The sequence below is a fragment of the Nipponia nippon genome, unplaced genomic scaffold, assembly GCF_047370975.1.
Source record: "Nipponia nippon isolate SJK-2023a ecotype South Korea unplaced genomic scaffold, ASM4737097v1 scaffold_10, whole genome shotgun sequence".
In the NCBI taxonomy this organism is placed as follows: domain Eukaryota; kingdom Metazoa; phylum Chordata; class Aves; order Pelecaniformes; family Threskiornithidae; genus Nipponia; species Nipponia nippon.
Window position 1 is genome coordinate 27940764 of NW_028262291.1, and position 20332 is coordinate 27961095.

The 20332-nt window shown below is 44.1% G+C and overlaps 1 protein-coding gene across 15 annotated transcripts in view; it reads left to right on the forward strand.

Annotated features, from left to right (window-relative positions):
• AMBRA1 (autophagy and beclin 1 regulator 1) overlaps positions 1-20332 on the forward strand; it is a 141499-nt gene that overhangs the window by 82947 nt on the left and 38220 nt on the right. For all 15 annotated transcript variants that reach the window (XR_015701910.1, XM_087746171.1, XM_087746170.1 and 12 more), the window contains 3 exons: positions 1265-1375; positions 9921-10109; positions 13487-13641. Coding sequence is in view for 14 of the 15 variants with exons in the window: in XM_087746171.1 (XP_087602297.1) it covers positions 1265-1375; positions 9921-10109; positions 13487-13641 (455 nt within the window). In the remaining variant the exon portion in view is untranslated. The remainder of the gene's footprint in view (positions 1-1264; positions 1376-9920; positions 10110-13486; positions 13642-20332) is intronic.

Genomic DNA, 20332 nt, shown 5'->3' on the forward strand with positions numbered 1-20332 from the left:
TAAGAAAAGTAAAAATCCAGCCACCCTAGTCTCCTCATCTTCCTCCACACCACTTTCATTTACTAGCAGTTAGCAAGCTTTTAGCTCTCTGCACAGGCAGCTGGCCTGCTGTGTACTGAATACAGAGTTGTCAAAGTGCTGTCTCTTCCACTATTGCTGCTGTGGCAGCAGAGTCCAGAGCCAGCCCTTCTGGGAGAGCAAAGCCACTGACTTTTCTGTGCGCTTCCCACTGGAGACAGCGTGGAGATGCTGAAATCCAGACTGCGTAGATTCTGGAGGCTGTAGTTTTCCTCATTTGTGCTTGGGGATGATCTTGTTTTGCTCTCCCTTATCAAATTATATTACCTTGAGTTTCTCTATGTGCCAGCATGTGTGTGTAGTACAAGGGCTGCATGTATATGAAGGCTTTAGAGGCTGCAAATAGCATGAGATTTTTGACTCTAGTAGTATTATGGGAGAACTATTTCTTCTCTCCACTTGTCTCCCTAGGAATTGCATGTAATGCCTCTGAGCTTTCTCAAATGTATGCTGACTGGAGTTACCAGTGGCAGTTCCTTTCTGCCTGAAAAATTATGTTCTTTGTGCTAGTTTCTGAAGTCTTCTGCTTAAGCCTTCTGCTTTGGGCTGTTGCCCAAGTCCTTGGGTGGTTAGCAAGGGTCATGTCATTTGCCTGGAGTCAGGGCAGCCTCTGCCTGCTGTAGGTTGGACCACCCAGAGCAGCAAAAGGCCAGCTTGCAGGTCCTCCTTTGCTAATATTTTGTTACAGTCATTACTGTGTGGCAAATATTGTAGGCAACCTGTGTCTTCCAAGTGGAGTTTACGGTAGTAGGAGGGATTATGCCCACAAATGTGTGTGATTTGCCAGGGCAGCACTTCTCCTTAGTATATATTCTGGTCTGCCTTCATAGCTGTACTAGAAAATTTTGGGTCTGTGAAAATACAGCTTCGCTAGTACCAATAAGTAGAATGCATTTGCACCAAATTAATTGGATTAGGATTTCTGCCTTTTGAGTCTGGGCAAGTCTTATCTCTCATCAACTTACTTTTCTTTCAGAATGTGTTGCAGGGAGGTGCTTTGCTATTAATTTCCTGTGCTCTGTGGCTTATTTAGGAGGTGTTGCCATTTCTGTAAATAAGGTTTCTTTAAGAATCTGGAGTTTTGTGTATAGGATTTTGAAAGGTTTTCTATGGTTTTGTCTCCCCAGCTGTTTTCTGGATAATCTTCTGGAGGTCAAATTGCTAATTATTTCCCCCTTTTCTGTAGGTGCTGTGATTGGGGATGGACAGTCAGCTGTGGCCAGCAACATTGCCAACACCACCTACCGGCTCCAGTGGTGGGACTTCACTAAATTTGATCTGCCTGAAATCAGCAATGGTAAGCTGGAAAGGTCACCAGTACTTTCTTTTAAGTCTATACCAACCAGAACTACCATAAGCTCTAGGATCTTCCAAAGGTAGCTGTATGTTGCAGGCCTTGGATATGTGATTGTCTTGTTGCATTGGGAACTGTAAAATGCTTAGCCTTTTGAGAAAGTTGACTAAAAGCATGCAGGCTGTTCCTGCTCTGTCTAGCTTGTGTATTCTTGCTATCAGCAAATCTATGCATAAATGGGGCTTTTTTTGTGAGCATTCTCATGGGAAGATACAATCCTCTTAGAAGAATTCTGTATCCAATCTCCTCATTCTTTGACTGACAAGTTTCTAGAGGGATATTGTCTTTATACCTTTACATTAGAACCTACTAATAAATTGGGCCTGAATTCTCAAACTTACTGACATTAGTGTGGGTTAAAGTGCTGCAATACATTCTGGGAATCGGGGTCCTGGTCTGTTGCTTACCACAGTGTTGCAAGCCAGGGGAAGTAGATATAGCTTCTAGCCATTTGCAAAAGCAGTGGTTCGTCCCATATCTCAGGTTAAAGCTGCTTCTGGGTCAAGAATATGAGCAATATTTCTGAATTATTTATTTATTTATTCTCTCCTTTCCTTTGTGAAAATTAGACCATAGTTTTACATATGTTCTATGGCATAAGCTAGCTCTCACACTGGAAGAGACTTCCTTATGCAGACACAAGAATATTTGATGCTTGTGGTCAGCTGATCAAGGAATGACTTTTTCAGGACTAAAACTACCTTGACTAGAAAGTCTATTTTTAACCCAGAATAGTATCCTGATATAGCTTGCTGTACAGCTGCAGAAATATTTGTGGCAGCCTGGATTGAAGATAGGAGGTAGATACTCATTCTTTGTACGGTGATTTTTAGCTTAGGCCATCTCTGTGCATAGGTGAAATTCATTGCTTGACTTCTCAGCAAAAACTGATTGGATCCTGCTTTAAGGGAGTGACTTCTTTTTAGGGATAACAGGGATTCTGTTTTTGGAAAGACTTCTGCTTTCACAGGTAGCCACCAAAACAAATTAAGAAAAAGTTTCTCCCAGTCCTAGACCTGTCTGTTCTGCAATTCTAGAAATTACATATCTGACAAGAGAGGTCTCTGTGGGATACTGTCCTGTTGCTTAAAGAACCCACAAAAGGAGCACATGTAGTGACGCCATAGCAGTAGAGATGTGGGGAATTGAAATCATAGAATCACAGAATGGTTTGGATTGGAAGGGATCTTTAAAGGTCATCTAGTCTACCCGCCCTGCCGTGCACAGGGACGTCTTTCAGTAGATCAGGTTGCTCAAAGCTCTGTCCAATCTGACCTTTAACGCTTCCAATGATGAGGCATCCACAACTTCTCTGGGCAGCCTGTATGGAGCCATTTACCTCCCAGTCCCTGGGAAATCAGAGGAGCTGGGGGAAAGCCACCAGTAACCCATCCCATTACAAAAACTTCCTTACTGTGTCGTTGCTAGAGATAAAGTATCCAGCGTTTCTGTCTCATCTTCCTTCACACTGTATAGAATATTGTGGTGTGATGTTTATAGCCTGGTGGAAAGTAAGAGCCCTGCTTCTAGATGGTAGCCCGCAACATTGTAAAGGGGGAAGGTTTTATATTTTGTCCTGGAGAACCATTCTGTCTCTTGGGAAGGAGCACACAGTGTCATCTTGAAAGTAGAATACTGTGTTGAACTCATGTGCCAGTGCTTTGACGTGTCTTGTTAAACGCCAAACTTTGAAGTACTAATGTAAAGTTGTAGGCTGAGGATCAGTGCTCGAGGCAAAGTTTTGCCACGCGGTGGCAATACTTCCGTGGTCCAGCCAGACTCTGGAACAGAATAAAGATGAAGTCAGAAGGGGAAAGCATCTTGCGGCTGACGTAAATGCTTTGGGACTTCTCTGCAAGCTTGTAAAGTATTTGAAGAGTGTTACAGCTGCTAATAGCCTTTTTTTTTTTTTTTTTTTTTTTTTTTTGGCCTCATCTGGCTGCTGAGAAGGCTGCTGATTTAAAAAAAAAAAAAAAAGCATAAGATGTTTGTTTATAATTTATGGAATCCCATAGAAAATAAGAACCATCTGCTCCTCAAGACATCAATATTTCAATCTTCTCCCTCTCCCCTACCAGGACACTTCCATTCTGAAATCGCTTCCAATTAGCTGGAAATTGGGCTATGGTTTTTGTTGTCATTGGGCCCTTCTTGCAGGCAGGTTTACTGCTACAAGCCCATGCCCAGCCCTTCTGACTCCCCACTTTGTGCTTCATAGTACTTGGCTTTTCCATCTTTATTACCATTTGGAAATATTCAGTTTTAACTCTGCTGCTTCCTTTTTACATGCTGAGCCAAACTGGCATTTCTGGGTTGTTAGCCCTATCTCCCTCTGCTAAGGTCTAGTAGGGATATATGAAGATGTAGCAGCTGTGCTCATCCTACAACAGATATTTGCCAAGCTTGACTAGGCACAGAACAAAGGCAAGCTGCAAGTTCGCCAAGGTGCACAAATTTGTAGAGATATTGTGAAGCTGCATGTGTAACGCTGGAGTGGTGGGTTGGAGGAGTTTTTTCTGACTCTTCATGATCTTGGAAATAAACTATTTTCCCAGTAAAGCATGTGACCTCAATAGCTCTTTTTTTTCCATCATTTCCTATAAATCAGAGGTGGTCATGTGAGAGAGTCTGCTTACACAGAGGGGGCTATTGCACTTCCTGGGACTGACTTGAGCCACAAGTGGTTTAGGAGTTCAGGCAGATGAAATGATGCAGCTGAAGTTTGGGACTGCCTGCCAGCTCCACTCTCCATCAAAGAAATTACTCTGTGGCCAACCTCCATCTCCGAGCAGCTCTTCTTCCTGTTAAAATTAAACAAAGAAAAGATAGTTTGGAAGTAGGATGTTTTCCACTGAAGCGGATGCATCTGAGCAAGTGACAGCAGCGTGATGAGCACAGTCCTGTGATCTCAGCAGCTGGGCCCCAGCACCCTTCGGAGCCCTGGGCTCAGGACTCTGCTCCACCGCAGCGACCTCGCTAACGCTCTGTCCAGCAAGAGCACGAAAGAGGACTCTGACGGGCTTGGGGAAATGGCTTTGCAGGGACTTGTGGGATTTTAGTCTCTGCCCTGTTTTTCTCTATTAATTGCAAAATGGAAAAAGGTGGCTTCAGATTTCTTCTCTCCTTTTGCCAGTTTTGTTTTTAATAACTCTGAAATGAACATGACACGGTCTTAAACTGTAATTGTCAGTTGTATCAGCTTTGGGGTGGGGAATTTATTTGGCAGCAGAGACAATGCTATCTCTGGCATTTATTTAATGTTCTTCTAGTAAGTGTTGCAGATCCTTAAAATTTCCCACAGCTAACAGGTAAGTATTGAATCGGTGAACAGTGTAGAATATAGCCTTTCCACAGATAAAATGTTTGAAGGTTTTGTCTCTTGTTTAAATCTGTTGAATATAGTTTCTCTCACGCTAGTCTCTGCTTGTTATTTCATTTTCTAGCCATTGTGGCTGAACTGGTCTAGTTCTTTCACATTTAGTCACGCGACAGGAATTTGTCCTGTTCTAACACTGGCTGGGACTTGAGGAGGGTTATTTGATACTTACAGATCCACAGTGGGATGCAGAAGAACTTAAAAGAAGAAAAGGAAAAAAAAAAAAAGCATGCTAAACAACATATAAATAGGAGCAGCTGTTAAGAAAGTGTCATCCTTAAGGGTGACTAGGAGTGGATGGTGTACCCAGCACTGTTTTCCTTTGGCAAAGAGTGCTGTTGCTGCCGGCGTTCCAGGCCTTCCCCAGCTTCAAGCGTAATTATGCTGTAGGTGTAAGCACTCCAAGTTGGCACAACAGCCTGATTAATTTGTTCTCTGATGTTTCCTTTGATCTGTTCTGTCAGCTCGGTGGCTGCATTAACAACAAAAGAAAACAAGAAATGAAAGGGCAGCCTTGTTGTAAATGGTTTTCCAAAAATAGCATTTCTTTTTTCCTTAAAATCTTCTGTATTGGCTTCATTTTCATAGATCAGGCCTCAGGCTCAAAGAAATCAAATAGCCTGTGGCTTTGTCAAATGCATGGGTATCTTCATCCCCCCCTTGTCTTGGAAATCTCTTAGATGCTGTTCCTTAAAATGAAACCTTGTTGAGATCTCCACCTCTCACATTTAGACTTTTTCTGCTGGCACAGTAGGCTCCCTTGGTTCTAGGTGTAAGTGCTACCTGAGTCCCTCATCCTTTGTAAATGAGGGAAGAGCAAAGAACCATAATGCCAGCGTGAATCAGATCTCGAAAGACTGAAATAAAGGGCACTCTTTGTTGTTCAGCGCAGCTCGCATCTGTGATGTTATATGTTCCAGGCACACATCAAGGGGGAAAGATAGTTCATTTCTGGCAGGGGAGCTCACAATCTGTTTTACTAAGAGGCATTCACCATATGCAACAAACTTTAGAAAGAACAAGACACGCAGTCATGTTGGCCATCATTGTGGACTGCTCACCACAAACCTCTGTGCTGTGCTGAAGGAGGGGCGGGTGGGAAAAAAAAAAAAGGAAAAACGGTGTAGATAGAAAATGAGTGAACATGTGCTATATGATAAATAGACTTGGTGACTGGTGATCCAAACCCAGCATTGTTTTAAAAAGACATATAGTAAATGCTAGATGAGGAAAAGGATTAGAGACCTGGAAAGGAAACAAATAGCCGTGGAACTGTGAGGATATGCACAAGACATGGCAATGTCCCTGAATCTGTAAATGGCACAGAAGAAATACAAGCATTTCTTACCTTACAAAAATAAAGATGTGGGATTCTTTTCTTATGAATGTCCAAGGTTGTATTAGATTAAAAAAACCCCAAACTTTACAAGCTGAGAAGAGACATGGATTCTATGGATGATGATTTTCAGTAGTTATAGGAACAAGGAAGAAACATCGCCTGTGCCCAGAGAAATCAGTATCTGTACCCTCTAAAACTTCTTGCACTTCTTTGAAAAGCACCAGGAGTTTGTGACTACAGAAGGGTCCCTGGGATAAATGGCACCCGTACCTTTGGTCTGATGAAGCAAGTATACAGTCTCACTACTTCCAATATTGACTATCAAATGACAGTAGTTAACGTTGTAGAGAAACCATGGCTACCTCATGGGAACTGCATCCTGAGCTCAGAGATGCAGGACAAAAACTTGAATATCTAGCAGAGTAGGATGAGAACAGTTCTTAGACCCCAAAGAAAGGGACTGGACTATATTTTCTCTTCTAATAATCAAAGTTTTTTGCAGGGGTGGTGATGGGGGCGTGTTTTATAGTTGTACCTCTGGCAAATGCTCTCCCTGTGTAATGTGTAGTTTTGCTCTGTTGCTGGCCACCTCGCTTGGCTCTCTTTTAAGTAGTTAACTCAGGTTTGGCTGGGAGAGTCCCAATATTCACCTGTCCAGTAAGTTCCCCCCCCCCCTTTTTTTTTTCTTTCAATTTTTTAGATCACTGCTGATTAGAGTACAACTACAAAGGAATTGGTGAGAAAGGACCCTCTTAGCCACTGAGTCTAGCTCCCTGCTGTCTTAGGCAAGCACTAGTTCCTCTTACTCTGTCTTAAAATTGGTTAAATTCTTTGCCCCTTTCACTTCTGTTGAAAGACTGTTCTAGAATCAAGCTATTCTGGTAGAAATCTTCTAATTTCCAAACTTAATGGCTGCTTTTACCCACTTACTCACCTGTCAACATTATTTGTGAAGAGAACTGATGTTTTTCTGGCACTTACTTTCTGGTATTTTTTGTAAATACAATCCCATTTCCTCACAATCTTTTTTTTTTTTTTTCTCTCCTTTTAAACGTAAAATACATGTTTCATTTTCCCCAGTCATCTTCCTAGCTCTTTGCTGGACTTGATATCATTTAGGGTTTAAACTTCCTTGAACATGGCTGACCAAAACTGTGCCCAGTAATCCTGCATGTGGTCTCAGCACTGATATTTCTATTGTAAGTGTGCTCCCTAGTGCGGTATAGGATTGCCATCTCTTTCACTGTTACGCCAGGTGGATGGCTCAGTCTTTGCTATGATCACCAAAGTTGATTCTCTCTTGTTTTCAACTGAGAAGCTCCTAGGTAAAGCAGAAATTTATACATGTTAACACACTCTAAAATTCTTTCATTTTACTTCTGTTATGTCTCTGTAGACTTCAGTTCACTGTGTGGTCTGATCATGCTCTGTTAATGAAATTACCCAACTTTATCAACAGAATTCATCAACCAGCTCCACTGTGTGCCTAGCTCATTGATAAAGCTAATAAACAGGACTCATTTTGAAATGAGTCACTGGAATCCTCCCAGTTTGACGGGGATTACAATAGTGCAACCTGTTGTCATGCATCCTTTAGCTAGTTCACAGGATATACTGCAGTTCTTGTGGTGATGCCCATCTTCTCTTGTGATGACATAATGAGTACTTGAGTGAAACCTAGATTAAAAAAAAAAAGGGCAAATTTTAATTCTACCCTTTTTAAAATTAGGTGGTATAGTCTTTAATCTCTATTCTGTTGTCTTTCTGTTCAACTAGCTTCAGACTAAGCACTTGGGAATTCTGTCGTCTTTTGGACCGTCTGTTCTTTGAAGGGCCATGTGTATTTTAGGTTCTGTTATTACAGCACTGACAGTGACTACCATTATTTACCTTTTTTCTGTTCAGCACCTTTCTGTTTATACTAGGCTGAAAATTACTGTTTTTAGCAGCTTTGAGACTGAAAAAAAAATGGTTGAATAAATTTAGAGTATAGGTGTAGGTGGTTTGGTACAGAATGTAATTACGTAGTCCACTTTTTATCCTCATCTTCTTTTTCATCGGAGTTTCTTAAATGGAACAGTAGAAGTTGATACTCAACCATGCAGGAAAGCAGTTCCAGGAAAAATGTCTTTGAGACCAGAAGAACTGAAGTTGAGGTTCATCCAGCACTTTAAATCAGTAATGTTGGAAGAAGGAGCAATCCTGTCTGCTTCCCTGTGATGACTTCTTTTTCTGCTGCTGCAAGTGTCTATGTGGCTGTATGGCATACCAGGTTGGGAAACTGTTCTGGCTAAAAAGTGACCTAGACAACAGTCAGTAATTTCTCAGCCATATCGGTTCCCTGATGTAGCTTTCTTTCCACAGAAGTGTTGGAAACAAAGGGCAGGGATTGTTTCTTCTGGCAGCAGCACCAGTTTGTTAAAGCATTGAGTTACAGCCTTAATTTGATTTGGAAGTTCAGACTTTCAGAAGTATGCACAAAGCATTCTTGGCACTGTTCTTTTATTAAACTAATAAGGAATCTAGCCGAAGAAGTGCCTTCATAAACTCATCTGCAATTTTAGCTGAACAAATCAAGGCCACTTCTAGGCTGGGCATGGTCTGAAGGTTTAGAAGAGAATTCCTGGACTGTAGAAGTCGACATAGTGCTCCACATGATGCTGTAGCTTCAAGCATGTGAGATGGGGTGTTCAGTCTTGTAGCATGCAAAGCTCCTATATTGCAAATGTGGGCTTTATTTCTATTTTTTTGTATTTCTGTCCCCTGGAGTTTGAAAATACTAGAATCTGAAATTCCCCATCCCCAAAATAGTGTATGCGGTTTCAGCTCCAAACTTCCTGGAATAATTGCAGTAGTTTTAGTGAAACACTGGACCACATTTAGGTTAGGCTGAGGGAATGAACATAACTCCTGCCTTATCAAGCCACCATTGAACTGTTGGTGATAACAACGCTAAAAGGCCTTGCAGAACCTCATTGCACTAGGAATGGCACAAGCGCATAGTAAGATTCAGTAGCCCAAAGAGCTTATCGGCTGCGTATGCAAGGCGCGGAGGGGAAAAGATTTGTACAAGGTCACCCAGCAACGCACTGGCAGAGATTAAAATAAAACTCATATTTTCTGAATTGCTGCTCACTACCCTGTCTGCTAAACAGTTACTTCACTGATCGCATGAGTGTCTCAAATAGTGGAGTAATTAAATGGAGGACTGGCTGGAGAAGTCTCTGCCCTTTCTCACTTGCTTTATCCAAGACTGGTGTAAAAATCAGCTGTCAGAAATGAATGTCTCTATCTGCAGGGAGGAATCTTTCTCTCATCTCCTGTTTACTGGTGATAAGAGGAGCTAGAACTAGGGGCTTAGCAAGAGAAGGGGAAGTGAACTAAGGTGTACTGTTTCCAATGATACCACTGCTGGAGTTTGTCAGAGAGTCACAATTTGGGACTTGTTTAAACAACTGTGCTGTCCTTTACAAAGGATGGTGTTATGCTCAACAAAGGAGGGGTTTGATAAAGTGCAATTGCCACTATTTCTTGGCTGAAGGCTCCAGGAGGTGAGTAGATTTCATTCCCTATGCTCATTGCAGTGTCTTATCTCTGTTCTGGAGCAAATTTTACATTAATCAGGGTATTAACGTTTCATAAACTTTTGGAGGAAGCTAAATGTCTTGAGTGTCTTTTGTGTGTACTGTCCGGTCTCGAACATTAGGTTTAAATCTTGCTTTATTCTCTATTGAACCTGAGTGCTTTAATAACTGTTCCTTTCTTCTTTGCAGCCTCTGTGAACGTGCTTGTTCAAAACTGCAAGATTTACAATGATGCTAGCTGCGATATCTCTGCCGATGGGCAGCTGCTGGCAGCCTTCATTCCCAGCAGTCAAAGAGGCTTCCCTGATGAGGGAATACTGGCTGTGTATTCCCTGGCACCCCACAACTTGGGCGAGATGCTTTACACAAAGCGATTTGGTAAGCATGCAGCGAGAAGTCAGGGTGGGTGGGAGTGTGAGAAGTTACCTCAGAGCTCAGCCTTCAGCAAGAAAGAAGCCTGGATAAAACCAGGCTTGCTAGGGATGAGCCTAGGGGTGGCATGCCTGTGTTGGAGATGAGATCAATAGCCCAACTGAAGTGCATTTACACCAATGCACGCAGCATGGGCAATAAACAGGAGGAGCTGGAAGCCATTGTGCGGCAGGAAAACTATGATGTGGTCGCCATCACGGAAACATGGTGGGATGACTCACACAACTGGAGTGCTGCAATGGATGGCTACAAGCTCTTTAGAAGGGACAGGCAAGGAAGGAGAGGTGGTGGGGTAGCCTTGTACGTTAGAGAGTGTTTTGATTGTCTAGAGCTCAACGAAGGTAATGATAAAGTTGAGTGCTTATGGGTAAAGATCGGAGGGAAGGCTAATTAATAAGGCAGATATCCTGGTGGGAGTCTGTTATAGACCACCCAACCAGGATGAGGAAACAGACGAAGTATTCTACCAGCAGTTAGCTGAAGTCTCACCATCTCTAGCCCTTGTTCTTGTGGGAGACTTCAACTTACCAGATGTCTGCTGGAAATACAACACAGCAGAGAGAAAGCAGTCTCGGAGGTTCCTGGAGTGTGTGGAAGATAGCTTCCTGATGCAGCTGGTAAGCGAGCCAACCAGGGGAGGCGCCCCGCTGGACCTGCTGTTTACGAACAGAGAGGGTCTGGTAGGTGATGTGGTGGTCGGAGGCTGTCTTGGGCTCAGTGACCATGAAATGATAGAGTTTTTGATTCTTGGAGAAGTAAGGAAGGGGGTCAGCAAAACCGCTACCCTGAACTTTAGAAGGGCAGACTTTGGATTGTTTAGGAGTCTGGTTAACAGAGTCCCTTGGGAGGCAGTCCTGAAGGGCAAAGGAGTCCAGGAAGGCTGGATGTTATTCAAGAAGGATGTCTCAAAGGCGCAGGAGCAGGCCGTCCCCATGTGCCGCAAGTTGAGCAGGCGGGGGAGAAGACCGGCCTGGCTGAGCAGAGAGCTTTGGCTGGAACTCAGGAAAAAAAGGAGAGCTTACCACCTTTTGAAGAACGGGCAGGCAACTCAGGAGGGCTACAAGGATGTTGTGAGGTTATGCAGGGAGAAGATTAGAAAGGCGAAGGCCCAGCTAGAACTTAAACTGGCCACCGCCATTGAAGATAATAAAAACAGGGACAAAAGGAGGGCCAGGGAGAATCTCCCTCCTTTGTTGGATGTGGAGGGAAACATTGGCACGAAGGATGAGGAGAAGGCTGAGGTACTTAATGCCTTCTTTGCCTCAGTCTTTAATAGTCAGACTGGTCATCCTCAGGGTTTTCAGGCCCCTGAGCTGGGAGATGGAGATAGGATGCAGAATGAAGCCCCAGTTGTCGAAGAGGTGGCAGTCACTGACCTGCTCCTCCACCTGGATGCTCACAAGTCTATGGGACCAGATGGGATCCACCCAAGGATACTGAGGGAGCTGGCAGAGGAGCTTGCCAAGCCACTTTCCATCATTTATCAGCAGTCCTGTTCAACCAGGGAGGTCCCAGATGACTGGAAGTTAGCAAATGTGACGCCCCTCTACAGGAAGGGTCAGAAGGAGGATCCGGGGAACTACAGGCCTGTCAGCCTGACCTCGGTGCCGGGGAAGGTCATGGAACAGATCATCTTGAGTGCCATTACACGGCACGTGCGGGACAACCCGGGGATCAGGCTCAGCCAGCATGGGTTTATGAAAGGGAGGTCCTGCTTCACTAACCTCGTCTCCTTCTATGACAAGGTGACCCACTTAGTGGATGAGGGGAAGGCTGTGGATGTTGTCTACTTGGACTTTAGTAAGGCCTTTGGCACTGTCTCCCACAGCATTCTCCTGGAGAAGCTGGCTGCTCACGGCTTGGATGGGTGCACTCTGCGCTGGGTTAAAAACTGGCTGGACGGCCGAGCCCAGAGAGCGGTGGTGAATGGAGTCAAATCCAGTTGGCAGCCGGTCACGAGTGGTGTTCCCCAGGGCTCAGTACTGGGGCCGGTCCTGTTCAATATCTTCATTGATGATCTGGATGAGGGGATTGAGTGCACCCTCAGTAAGTTTGCAGATGACACCAAGTTGGGTGGAAGTGTTGATCTGCTGGAGGGTAGGAAGGCCCTGCAGAGGGACCTGGACAGGCTGGATCATTGGGCCGAGGCCAACTGTATGAGGTTCAACAAGGCTAAGTGCCAAGTCCTGCACTTGGGTCACAACAACCCCATGCAACGCTACAGGCTTGGGGAGGAGTGGCTGGAGAGCTGCCTGGCTGAAAAAGACCTGGGGGTGTTGGTTGACAGCCGCCTGAACACGAGCCAGCAGTGTGCTCAGGTGGCCAAGAGGGCCAATGGCATCCTGGCTTGTATCAGGAAAAGCGTGGCGAGCAGGACCAGGGAGGTGATAGTGCCCCTGTACTGGGCACTGGTGAGGCCGCACCTCGAGTGTTGTGTTCAGTTTTGGGCCCCTCACTACAAGAAGGACATTGAGGTGCTGGAGCGTGTCCAGAGAAGGGCAACGAAGTTGGTGAAGGGTCTAGAGCCCAAGTCTTTTGAGGAGCGGCTGAGGGAGCTGGGGTTGTTTAGCCTGGAGAAGAGGAGGCTGAGGGGAGACCTTATCACTCTCTACAGCTACCTGAAAGGAGGTTGTAGCGAGGTGGGGGTCGGTCTCTTCTCCCTAGTAACAAGCGCTAGGACGAGAGGAAACGGCCTCAAGCTGCGCCAGGGGAGGTTTAGGTTGGATATTAGGAAAAACTTCTTCACCGAAAGGGTAGTCAGGCATTGGAACAGGCTGCCCAGGGAAGCGGTTGAGTCTCCATCCCTGGAGGTATTTAAAAGATGGGTAGATGTGGTGCTTGAGGATGTGGTTTAGTGGTGGACTTGGCAGTGATAGGTTGATAGTTGGACTCAATGATCTTAAGGGTCTTTTCCAACCTTAACAATTCTATGATTCTATGAAACGGAATAGTCTGAACATCAGTGATTGTAGTAACAGGAAATATTTTATTGACCTTCCAACCAGCCACAAATATAGTACTGCTGGGGAGAAGCTTGTGGTATGGTCTGGACATGGAAGGTGCTGGTAGGGGGGAGCTGCTAAGAAATAGTTTTTTATTCCTTAAAGAACTTCATTGTCTTAGTGGGAGAACACTTGCTGCAAGGACATGTCTCGCAAAATTTGTTCTTATGCAGGTCGCCTCATTCTTCTCTACCCCTTATAAGGATGAGCTTAGTATGCCATACATTATGTGAATGCTGGAAGGGAATGAAGAAGCTGTGAGGATGAGGCATGGGGAGGGATGTCAACCTGTGAGAGAAATAACTCCTCTTCTCTTCATAGGCCCTAATGCCATTTCTGTGAGCCTGTCTCCAATGGGCAGATATGTAATGGTGGGACTGGCTTCCCGACGTATCCTGTTGCACCCCTCCACAGAACACATGGTTGCTCAAGTCTTCAGGCTGCAACAGCCCCACGGTGGAGAAACCTCTATGAGGGTGAGTTTATGTATATTCTGTTTCTGTGTGTTTTCATCAGTGATTTTGTGTCATTTTGGCTCTAGCATACTAGGTGGTTGCTGTGTTATGATAGCAAAGAGGTAGCCTGCTCCAGGCCTACTTGAATAATAAACATGTGAAGGAATTTATTACAGAGGTATGCAAACATGGCAGGAGAACATAAGTGTAACAGAATTGTGAAACTTTTCTCTGGTTTCAAATACAATGACAAGCAAATATATTCCATGTTGTGTGTGGTATCCTAAGTCGAGATATCACTCATAGTACCTAGTAGGTCTTCAGTACTTCTTAGGGTAATATGCATATTGCTTGTGGTACTACAGCTGGCTTTGCTGAGGGATTTTTTTCAGCTGAGGTTTTAGGATCATTTCCTAGTATTCCTAAAAGTGGCTAACCTCTAGGAGAGAGGCCACCAGTGGTTTCAGGAAGGGTAGAAGCCAACCTTCACATCATACTTGCAGGCTGAAGGTGAGGCTTACCATACTTTTGCCAAACAGGCTTTTGTTGGCTATTTATTAATGACCTTTCTATATATATATGTAGGCCTATTTTGGCAATGGAATTATCTTTCTGTACTTCTGCTTTGTGGGAGAACTGACCTATGACCCATACTGACTCATTTAGTATATGAGGAAAAACCTTCATCTCTTTGAAAACTGGCAAATAAAGTTAAAAGAACATGTGTGTCTTGCTTTGTTCATCAGTGGAGCACAACAGCTATTCAGTAATAGTGTGGGATGGAAAAAGCTGTGTTACAGAATCATATCATAGAATCATAGAATGGTTTGGGCTGGAAGGGACCTTAAAGATCATTTGGTTCCACCCCTCCTGCCATGGGCAGAGACACCTTCCACTAGACCAGGTTGCTCAAAGCCCCATCCAGCCTGGCCTTGAACACTTCCAGGGATGGGGCATCCACCACTTCTCTGGGCCACCTATTCCAGTGCCTCACCACCCTCATAGTGAAGAATTTCTTCCTTATATCTAATGTAAATCTGCCCTCTTCCAGTTTAAAGCCATTACCCTCTGTCCTATCGCTACCTGCCCTTGTAAAAAGTCCCTCCCCATCTTTCCTGTAGGCCCCCTTCAGGTACTGGAAGGCTGCTATAAGGTCTCCCTGGAGCCTTCTCTTCTCTAGGCTGGACAACCTCAACTCTCTCAGCCTGTCCTCATAGGAGAGGTGCTCCAGGCCACTGATCATCTTCATGGCCCTCCTCTAGACTTGCTCGAGCAGGTCCGTGTCTGTCTTATGCTGGGGGCCCCAGAGCTGAACACAGAACTCCAGGTGGGGTCTCATGAGAGTAGAGTAGAGTGGGAGAATGACCTCCCTCGACCTGTTAGCCCTTCTTTTGATGCAGGCCAGGATACGATTGGCTTTCTGGGCTGCAGGTGCACATTGCTGGCTTATATTCAGTTTTTCAAGCAGCAACACCTCCAAGTCCTTCTCCACAGAGGTGCTTCTCTCAATCCACTCATCGCACAGCCTGTATTTGTGCTTGGGATTGCCCTGACCCAGGTGCAGGACCTTGCACTTGGCCTTGTTGAACTTCCTGAGGTTTTCATGGGCCCACCTCTCCAGCCTGTCAGGGTCCCTCTGGATTGCATCCCTTCCCTCCAGCGTGTTGACCGCAGCACGCAGGTTGGTGTCGTCAGCATACTTGCTTCCCACTGTCCATGTTGCTGACAAAGATGTTAAATGGTGCCGGTCCCAGTACTGACCCCTGAGGAACGTCACTCATCACTGATCTCCACTTGGACATCAAGCTGTTGAACACAACTCTTTTGAGTGCAACGATTCAGACAATTCCTTATCCACCGAGTGGTCCATCTGTCAGGCAAACAGGGCAATGCTCGTCAGCTAGGGCGTTGCATGGCACTTTGCACAGCAGTTTGCGTGGGAGGGCGCACAGGGAGGGCGCCTCTTCAAAGGAGGGGAGACCTGAAGTACACATAACCCAGCAACCGGGCACCATTCTGTGACCATCTGCACAGGTCAAGGGCACTCATCCTGCCTGATCCTCAAGAATGGTGGGCACTCGTCTGAGAGCAGAGGCTACGGCTCCAGGTGGGGGGTCTGCACCATCTACCTCAGCAGTGGCTGATGTCTCCATGCAGATGGACCTGCTGAAAGGAGAGGCCGCAGTGCAGACCGCAGACTGCAGGAAGTGCCTAGACCTTTCTCCTGGGGCAGGGACAGGAGGCAGACCTGCCTGCAAAAGGTGTGCCCAGGTGGAGGACCTCCTGCAGCAGGTGGCTGAGCTGCAGGAGACGGTGAGAAGGCTGCGTAACATCAGGGAGGCTGAGAAAGGAGTTAGATAGCTGGTTCCAAGCGCAGTCTGTAGTGGACCCACAGCCAAACAGCCAAAAACTCCTCCACTGGGACACGCAGAAGGGAGCGGGGCTTATAATGCAGAAGAACGGAAGCTTGCAACGGCAAGGACCAGCAGGAGGAAGAAACTTCCCCCGAAGCCTGAGGTGCCCTTGCAGAACTGTTTCACCGCTCTGCGGACCGAGGAGGAAAGACCCAACACATCAGGAGAGACACTGGAGCTGAGTAAGGCAGCCCCATCTGCCCCCCGTATAACCAGTGCAACTAAGAAAAGGCAGTGGGTGATAGTAGTAGGCAACTCTCTTCTGAGAGGTACAGAGGCACCCATTTGCCGACCTGCACTCTCTAGAGAGGTGTGCTGCTTACCACGGACTCGTATCGGGGATGTCACCAAGAGACTACCGACTGTCAAGTTGATAATGCACAAAGAGTTGAGGAGGCAGAATTAGATAATTTCTAAAGCTGAAATTTGGGCTGGATTCAAGTTTTAGGCCATGTATTCAGGTGACTTTTGTTGCAGGAGATGAAAAATAGCTATTCAAACCTTTTCATTTGGGGAGATAACTTGATCATAGTGGAATTAATTCCATGGGCAGCTTTTTTCCCCTCTATCTCCCCCCCCCCCCCCCCCCCTTTTTCTTTTTCAAAAGGCCCCTCTGATTATGATTACTTTTGGCAGAGCTTTCCCAGTGTACAAGGGTTGCATTGAGGCATTCATCTAGTAGCCCAGCACTGGGGAGAGACTTATCTGTGGGAGAAATTGCTTGGTTCACCTTCAGACTCTATAGTTGCTCTTCAGACTGGTCATGATTCAGAGAGGGTCATCGCAGCTGCGTCATTACATGAGCTGCTCTATCAGCTGATATAAAACTCTTGTCTGTCATCGTCATCTGCTCCATGTTATAATGCAAGGGAGAATCAATGATGAAGATATTGTTTGGTGTACCAATCAGCACTTTTTCAGCCCTGGTTCTGAGCTACCATTCTGGTATGAGCCTCTTAAGGTAAGAGGCAGAAATTAGAAAGTATTTATGAGAAAAGCACAATTTGGTTAGCAGGTATGGTTGGTGAAAGCTGTGTGGATATGATAAGATCACTAATTACATGGATTCAGTATCCTATTAGATCCTTTTAAAAGTCTAGTTTGTCCCGGTACTGTTTCTTTTTTCAGTTATTTTAAGATCCTAGTGAAATACGTAGCTTTTACTGCCAGATACGGGAGTATCCCTTCCCACAGTCTTTTTACTATATCGTAAGAAGTTAAGATCAAGAAGTCCTATTAGCTAAAATCATGTCTCTTCCCATAAAGAGCTACGGTAGGATTCTTTCCTCTCATCCATTCTTTACATTTGCTCTAAACTCCAGTTGCTATGGCTTCTATCTAGCCCTTCCTTTTGGAGACTTTTTTTGTAGCCAGCTAAATCAGTAAGCTTCTGTCTAAATCTTCCATTTATATTTCTTCATCTCCATTTCAAACATATCTTCTTTCCCTATGGTGTGTTAGACTCTTCAAATGCTTGTACCCTTGCTCTTAGTCACCATTTAGTGAAGTAATGCTTTGTATTCCCTTAATCTTTTCTTGTAATTCAATCTTCCAGCTTTCAACTTTTTCTCTTCTGAATTCTCTCCAAAATACCTTTCTTTTTTTTTCCCCTCATTCTGGGATATGTTTAAATGTACATAATGTGATAAGCATAGTCTTACCAGAAGCCCACAGAGGGTATTTTTTTCTGCTTTTTTTGGACTACAGGGCTTTACTTACGCAGTCAAAAACTGTTGGTTTTTTTCTTTTTTGCTGTTATGGTGCATTGAAAATTTTGTACAGTTTTTCCCACCCTTGCTTTTCAGACTTGCTCCATATCACTGCACTCCTGTCTTTCTCATCTGCTGTAGCTCTGGATTATTTTCCTCCAGATGGATTGCATGTATTCTAAAGGTTGCTTTTTTCATCTTTCTTGCACATGTATTTTTAGCTTCCAAAAACCTTTCCCCCACGTTTTCAAATCTATCCAGTCTAGCAGGATTTGCTAACTAATTTGCTGTTTTCCCCTTTCCTACATCATGTTTAAAGATGTTAAAAATTTCTCATTTTTGACTGCTCTGGACTTTCAGCTTTCTGCCTATGTGACAGGGTCACAAGTAGACCAGTTGGAATTAATTTGGTTAAAGAGACTTCCTGTGGGATGATGTCGAGTATTGTTTCAACATTCTGGTGTGTTGTTGGTCATCTTTGTGCAGTCTGTAGGACCAAGCTTGGAAAACATAAAACTGTTAATCTTGTAAATATTATTCCTTCATCTAGTTCTAAAAATTAGTACATCAAGTACAGGTATTTCTTCTGTTTTGAATTTTGCAATAAGACTGCTCCCTAAGTTTGTAATACTTTTCAGGACATGCAAAATGAAAATGGAGCTTGCAGTAGGGAACTTTATAATATTCTTAGCGCACTTTCTTTACAGTGGCTGCTGTATTCATATTCAGTTGAGTAAAAACCTGTTTGCAGCTTGGCCAGCATGGAGTAGAAAAAGGTTTAGGAAACCTGGTGAAACTGTATTCTTCAATCTCTAATGTGCACATTACAGAGAATCAGAAAACATCCTTGTTGCTTCTGTGCCAATAGCTTGTAATACAAAGCAATTGTTACTCAACTTCTTAATTAAAAATAAGTTGTAGCCATGTTCTGAAGCAATGCTTTGTGGATATTTTAATTTTACATTACTTGCAAAACTCCCAAGAGAGAAATTCAAGAGAAATGCTACATCAGATTCTATGAAAATTCTTGTAAGTTGTCTCACAATTGTTCCTTCGTTCCCTGATGCCTTTTGATTTGCAGTCGATGAACCGGAAGAGTAGGGCTTGGCAACGTGGCCAAAAGCACGGCAACCTGCTGAGGAGTGAAATACAGTGATTACTTCTGCTTCCAATTAAAATGGAAAGACCCTTCCTCCACATCCTTGACTAGCAGCCAGTGGAATGCAGGTTTCTGTTCCTCAGAGAAGTTCCTCCATCTTGCTGTTGAAATAGAGGTTTTGAAGATGCAATTAATTAGTTTTGTTACGTGAAACTGTGATACATTTAATTGCACCTAGAAATCCACTGGCTGCTGATGTAATTTTCAGAGTTGGAGAGAAATGTTCTCTCCGAGAACTACAACACTTTTGGATTGTACCAAGGAGCATCTTGGCTATACAAGTGTGCATTGTCTGTATACATCTTGCTCCCAATATTTCAGGGAGGTTGGGTAGAGTTCTACGGGCCAGGGCTGACGTGATTTGACAGTTATGAATTGTGCTCAGAAATGGAGTGAAAGTATTGAATTGTCATCAAATATGGTAGAGTCATGAGCTAGAGGTTCATGCTCTTTCTATTCACTCCCTTAAGACTGATCTGCTTAGCATTTCAGAGGTAAACCTGGCTTTGCTAAAGAACAAGTTTGTTTTTCAGACTGAGGTGTAAAAAGCTCTCTACTAGCATTGACTTTTAACAAGAGTGGTATGCATAAGCTTCATTTTTTGTTGTTTGTGTTCATGTTTTGTGGGTTGGTTGTTTGGTTTTTTTTTTGCAAACCTAGCTAGCATCTATGGAATTTATCTGTAGCTGGAGAGTACAGGGAAGGAATTGCTTTTAGTGTATCTCTAGCTTGGAGTGGTACAGGTAGCAGTGGTACTGGGAATTGTCTGGAAATATTTTAGTTTCAGAGATGGGAAGTTTGGAGAAAGGACTCCAAATATGGAGTAAGAATAGGTTTTGCAGCCTATTTTGAAAGCATAGGGGGAGCTGGTCTCCAAATAAAGAGGATCTGTTTTCAAGCTGCTTGGGTCTAGGGTGATTTCTGAATTCCGTATGATTCCAAGAGTATACGGAGGTTAAAGAACTTAGAAGATCATGAAATTAGAAACTTGGTTGGAGCTGAAGTTCCTTAGAAATGTAGAAGAGTAAGGATCATACTGTCCTGGATCTGTTAGCAGTAGATATTAGTGAGAAAGAAGGCCAGAAGGTAGTTTTATTTCTAGCATTCACAAATTCTGATGCCCTTGCAATGTTTAATGTTTTTCATTTTACCCGGAGGAAGCTAACTCTAAATATCAGAAAAAACATAATTACTGTAATCCAAATTAAAATAAGACTTGGAAAGGGGCTTTTAAGCTGAGGATACAAGAAGTGAGTTAGGTGATAGAAAAATTTGATTGACATGAAGCTGAAGAGCAAATCATGCAATTTGTGGGGATAAGGTGACTTAAACCAAGCCCCATCCTAAAGACTGCATTGTGCTTTGAATCTGGAAGGAAATTCAGGCTGTGGAGATCTGGAATTACCTCTTGACAAGACTACTGGTATTTG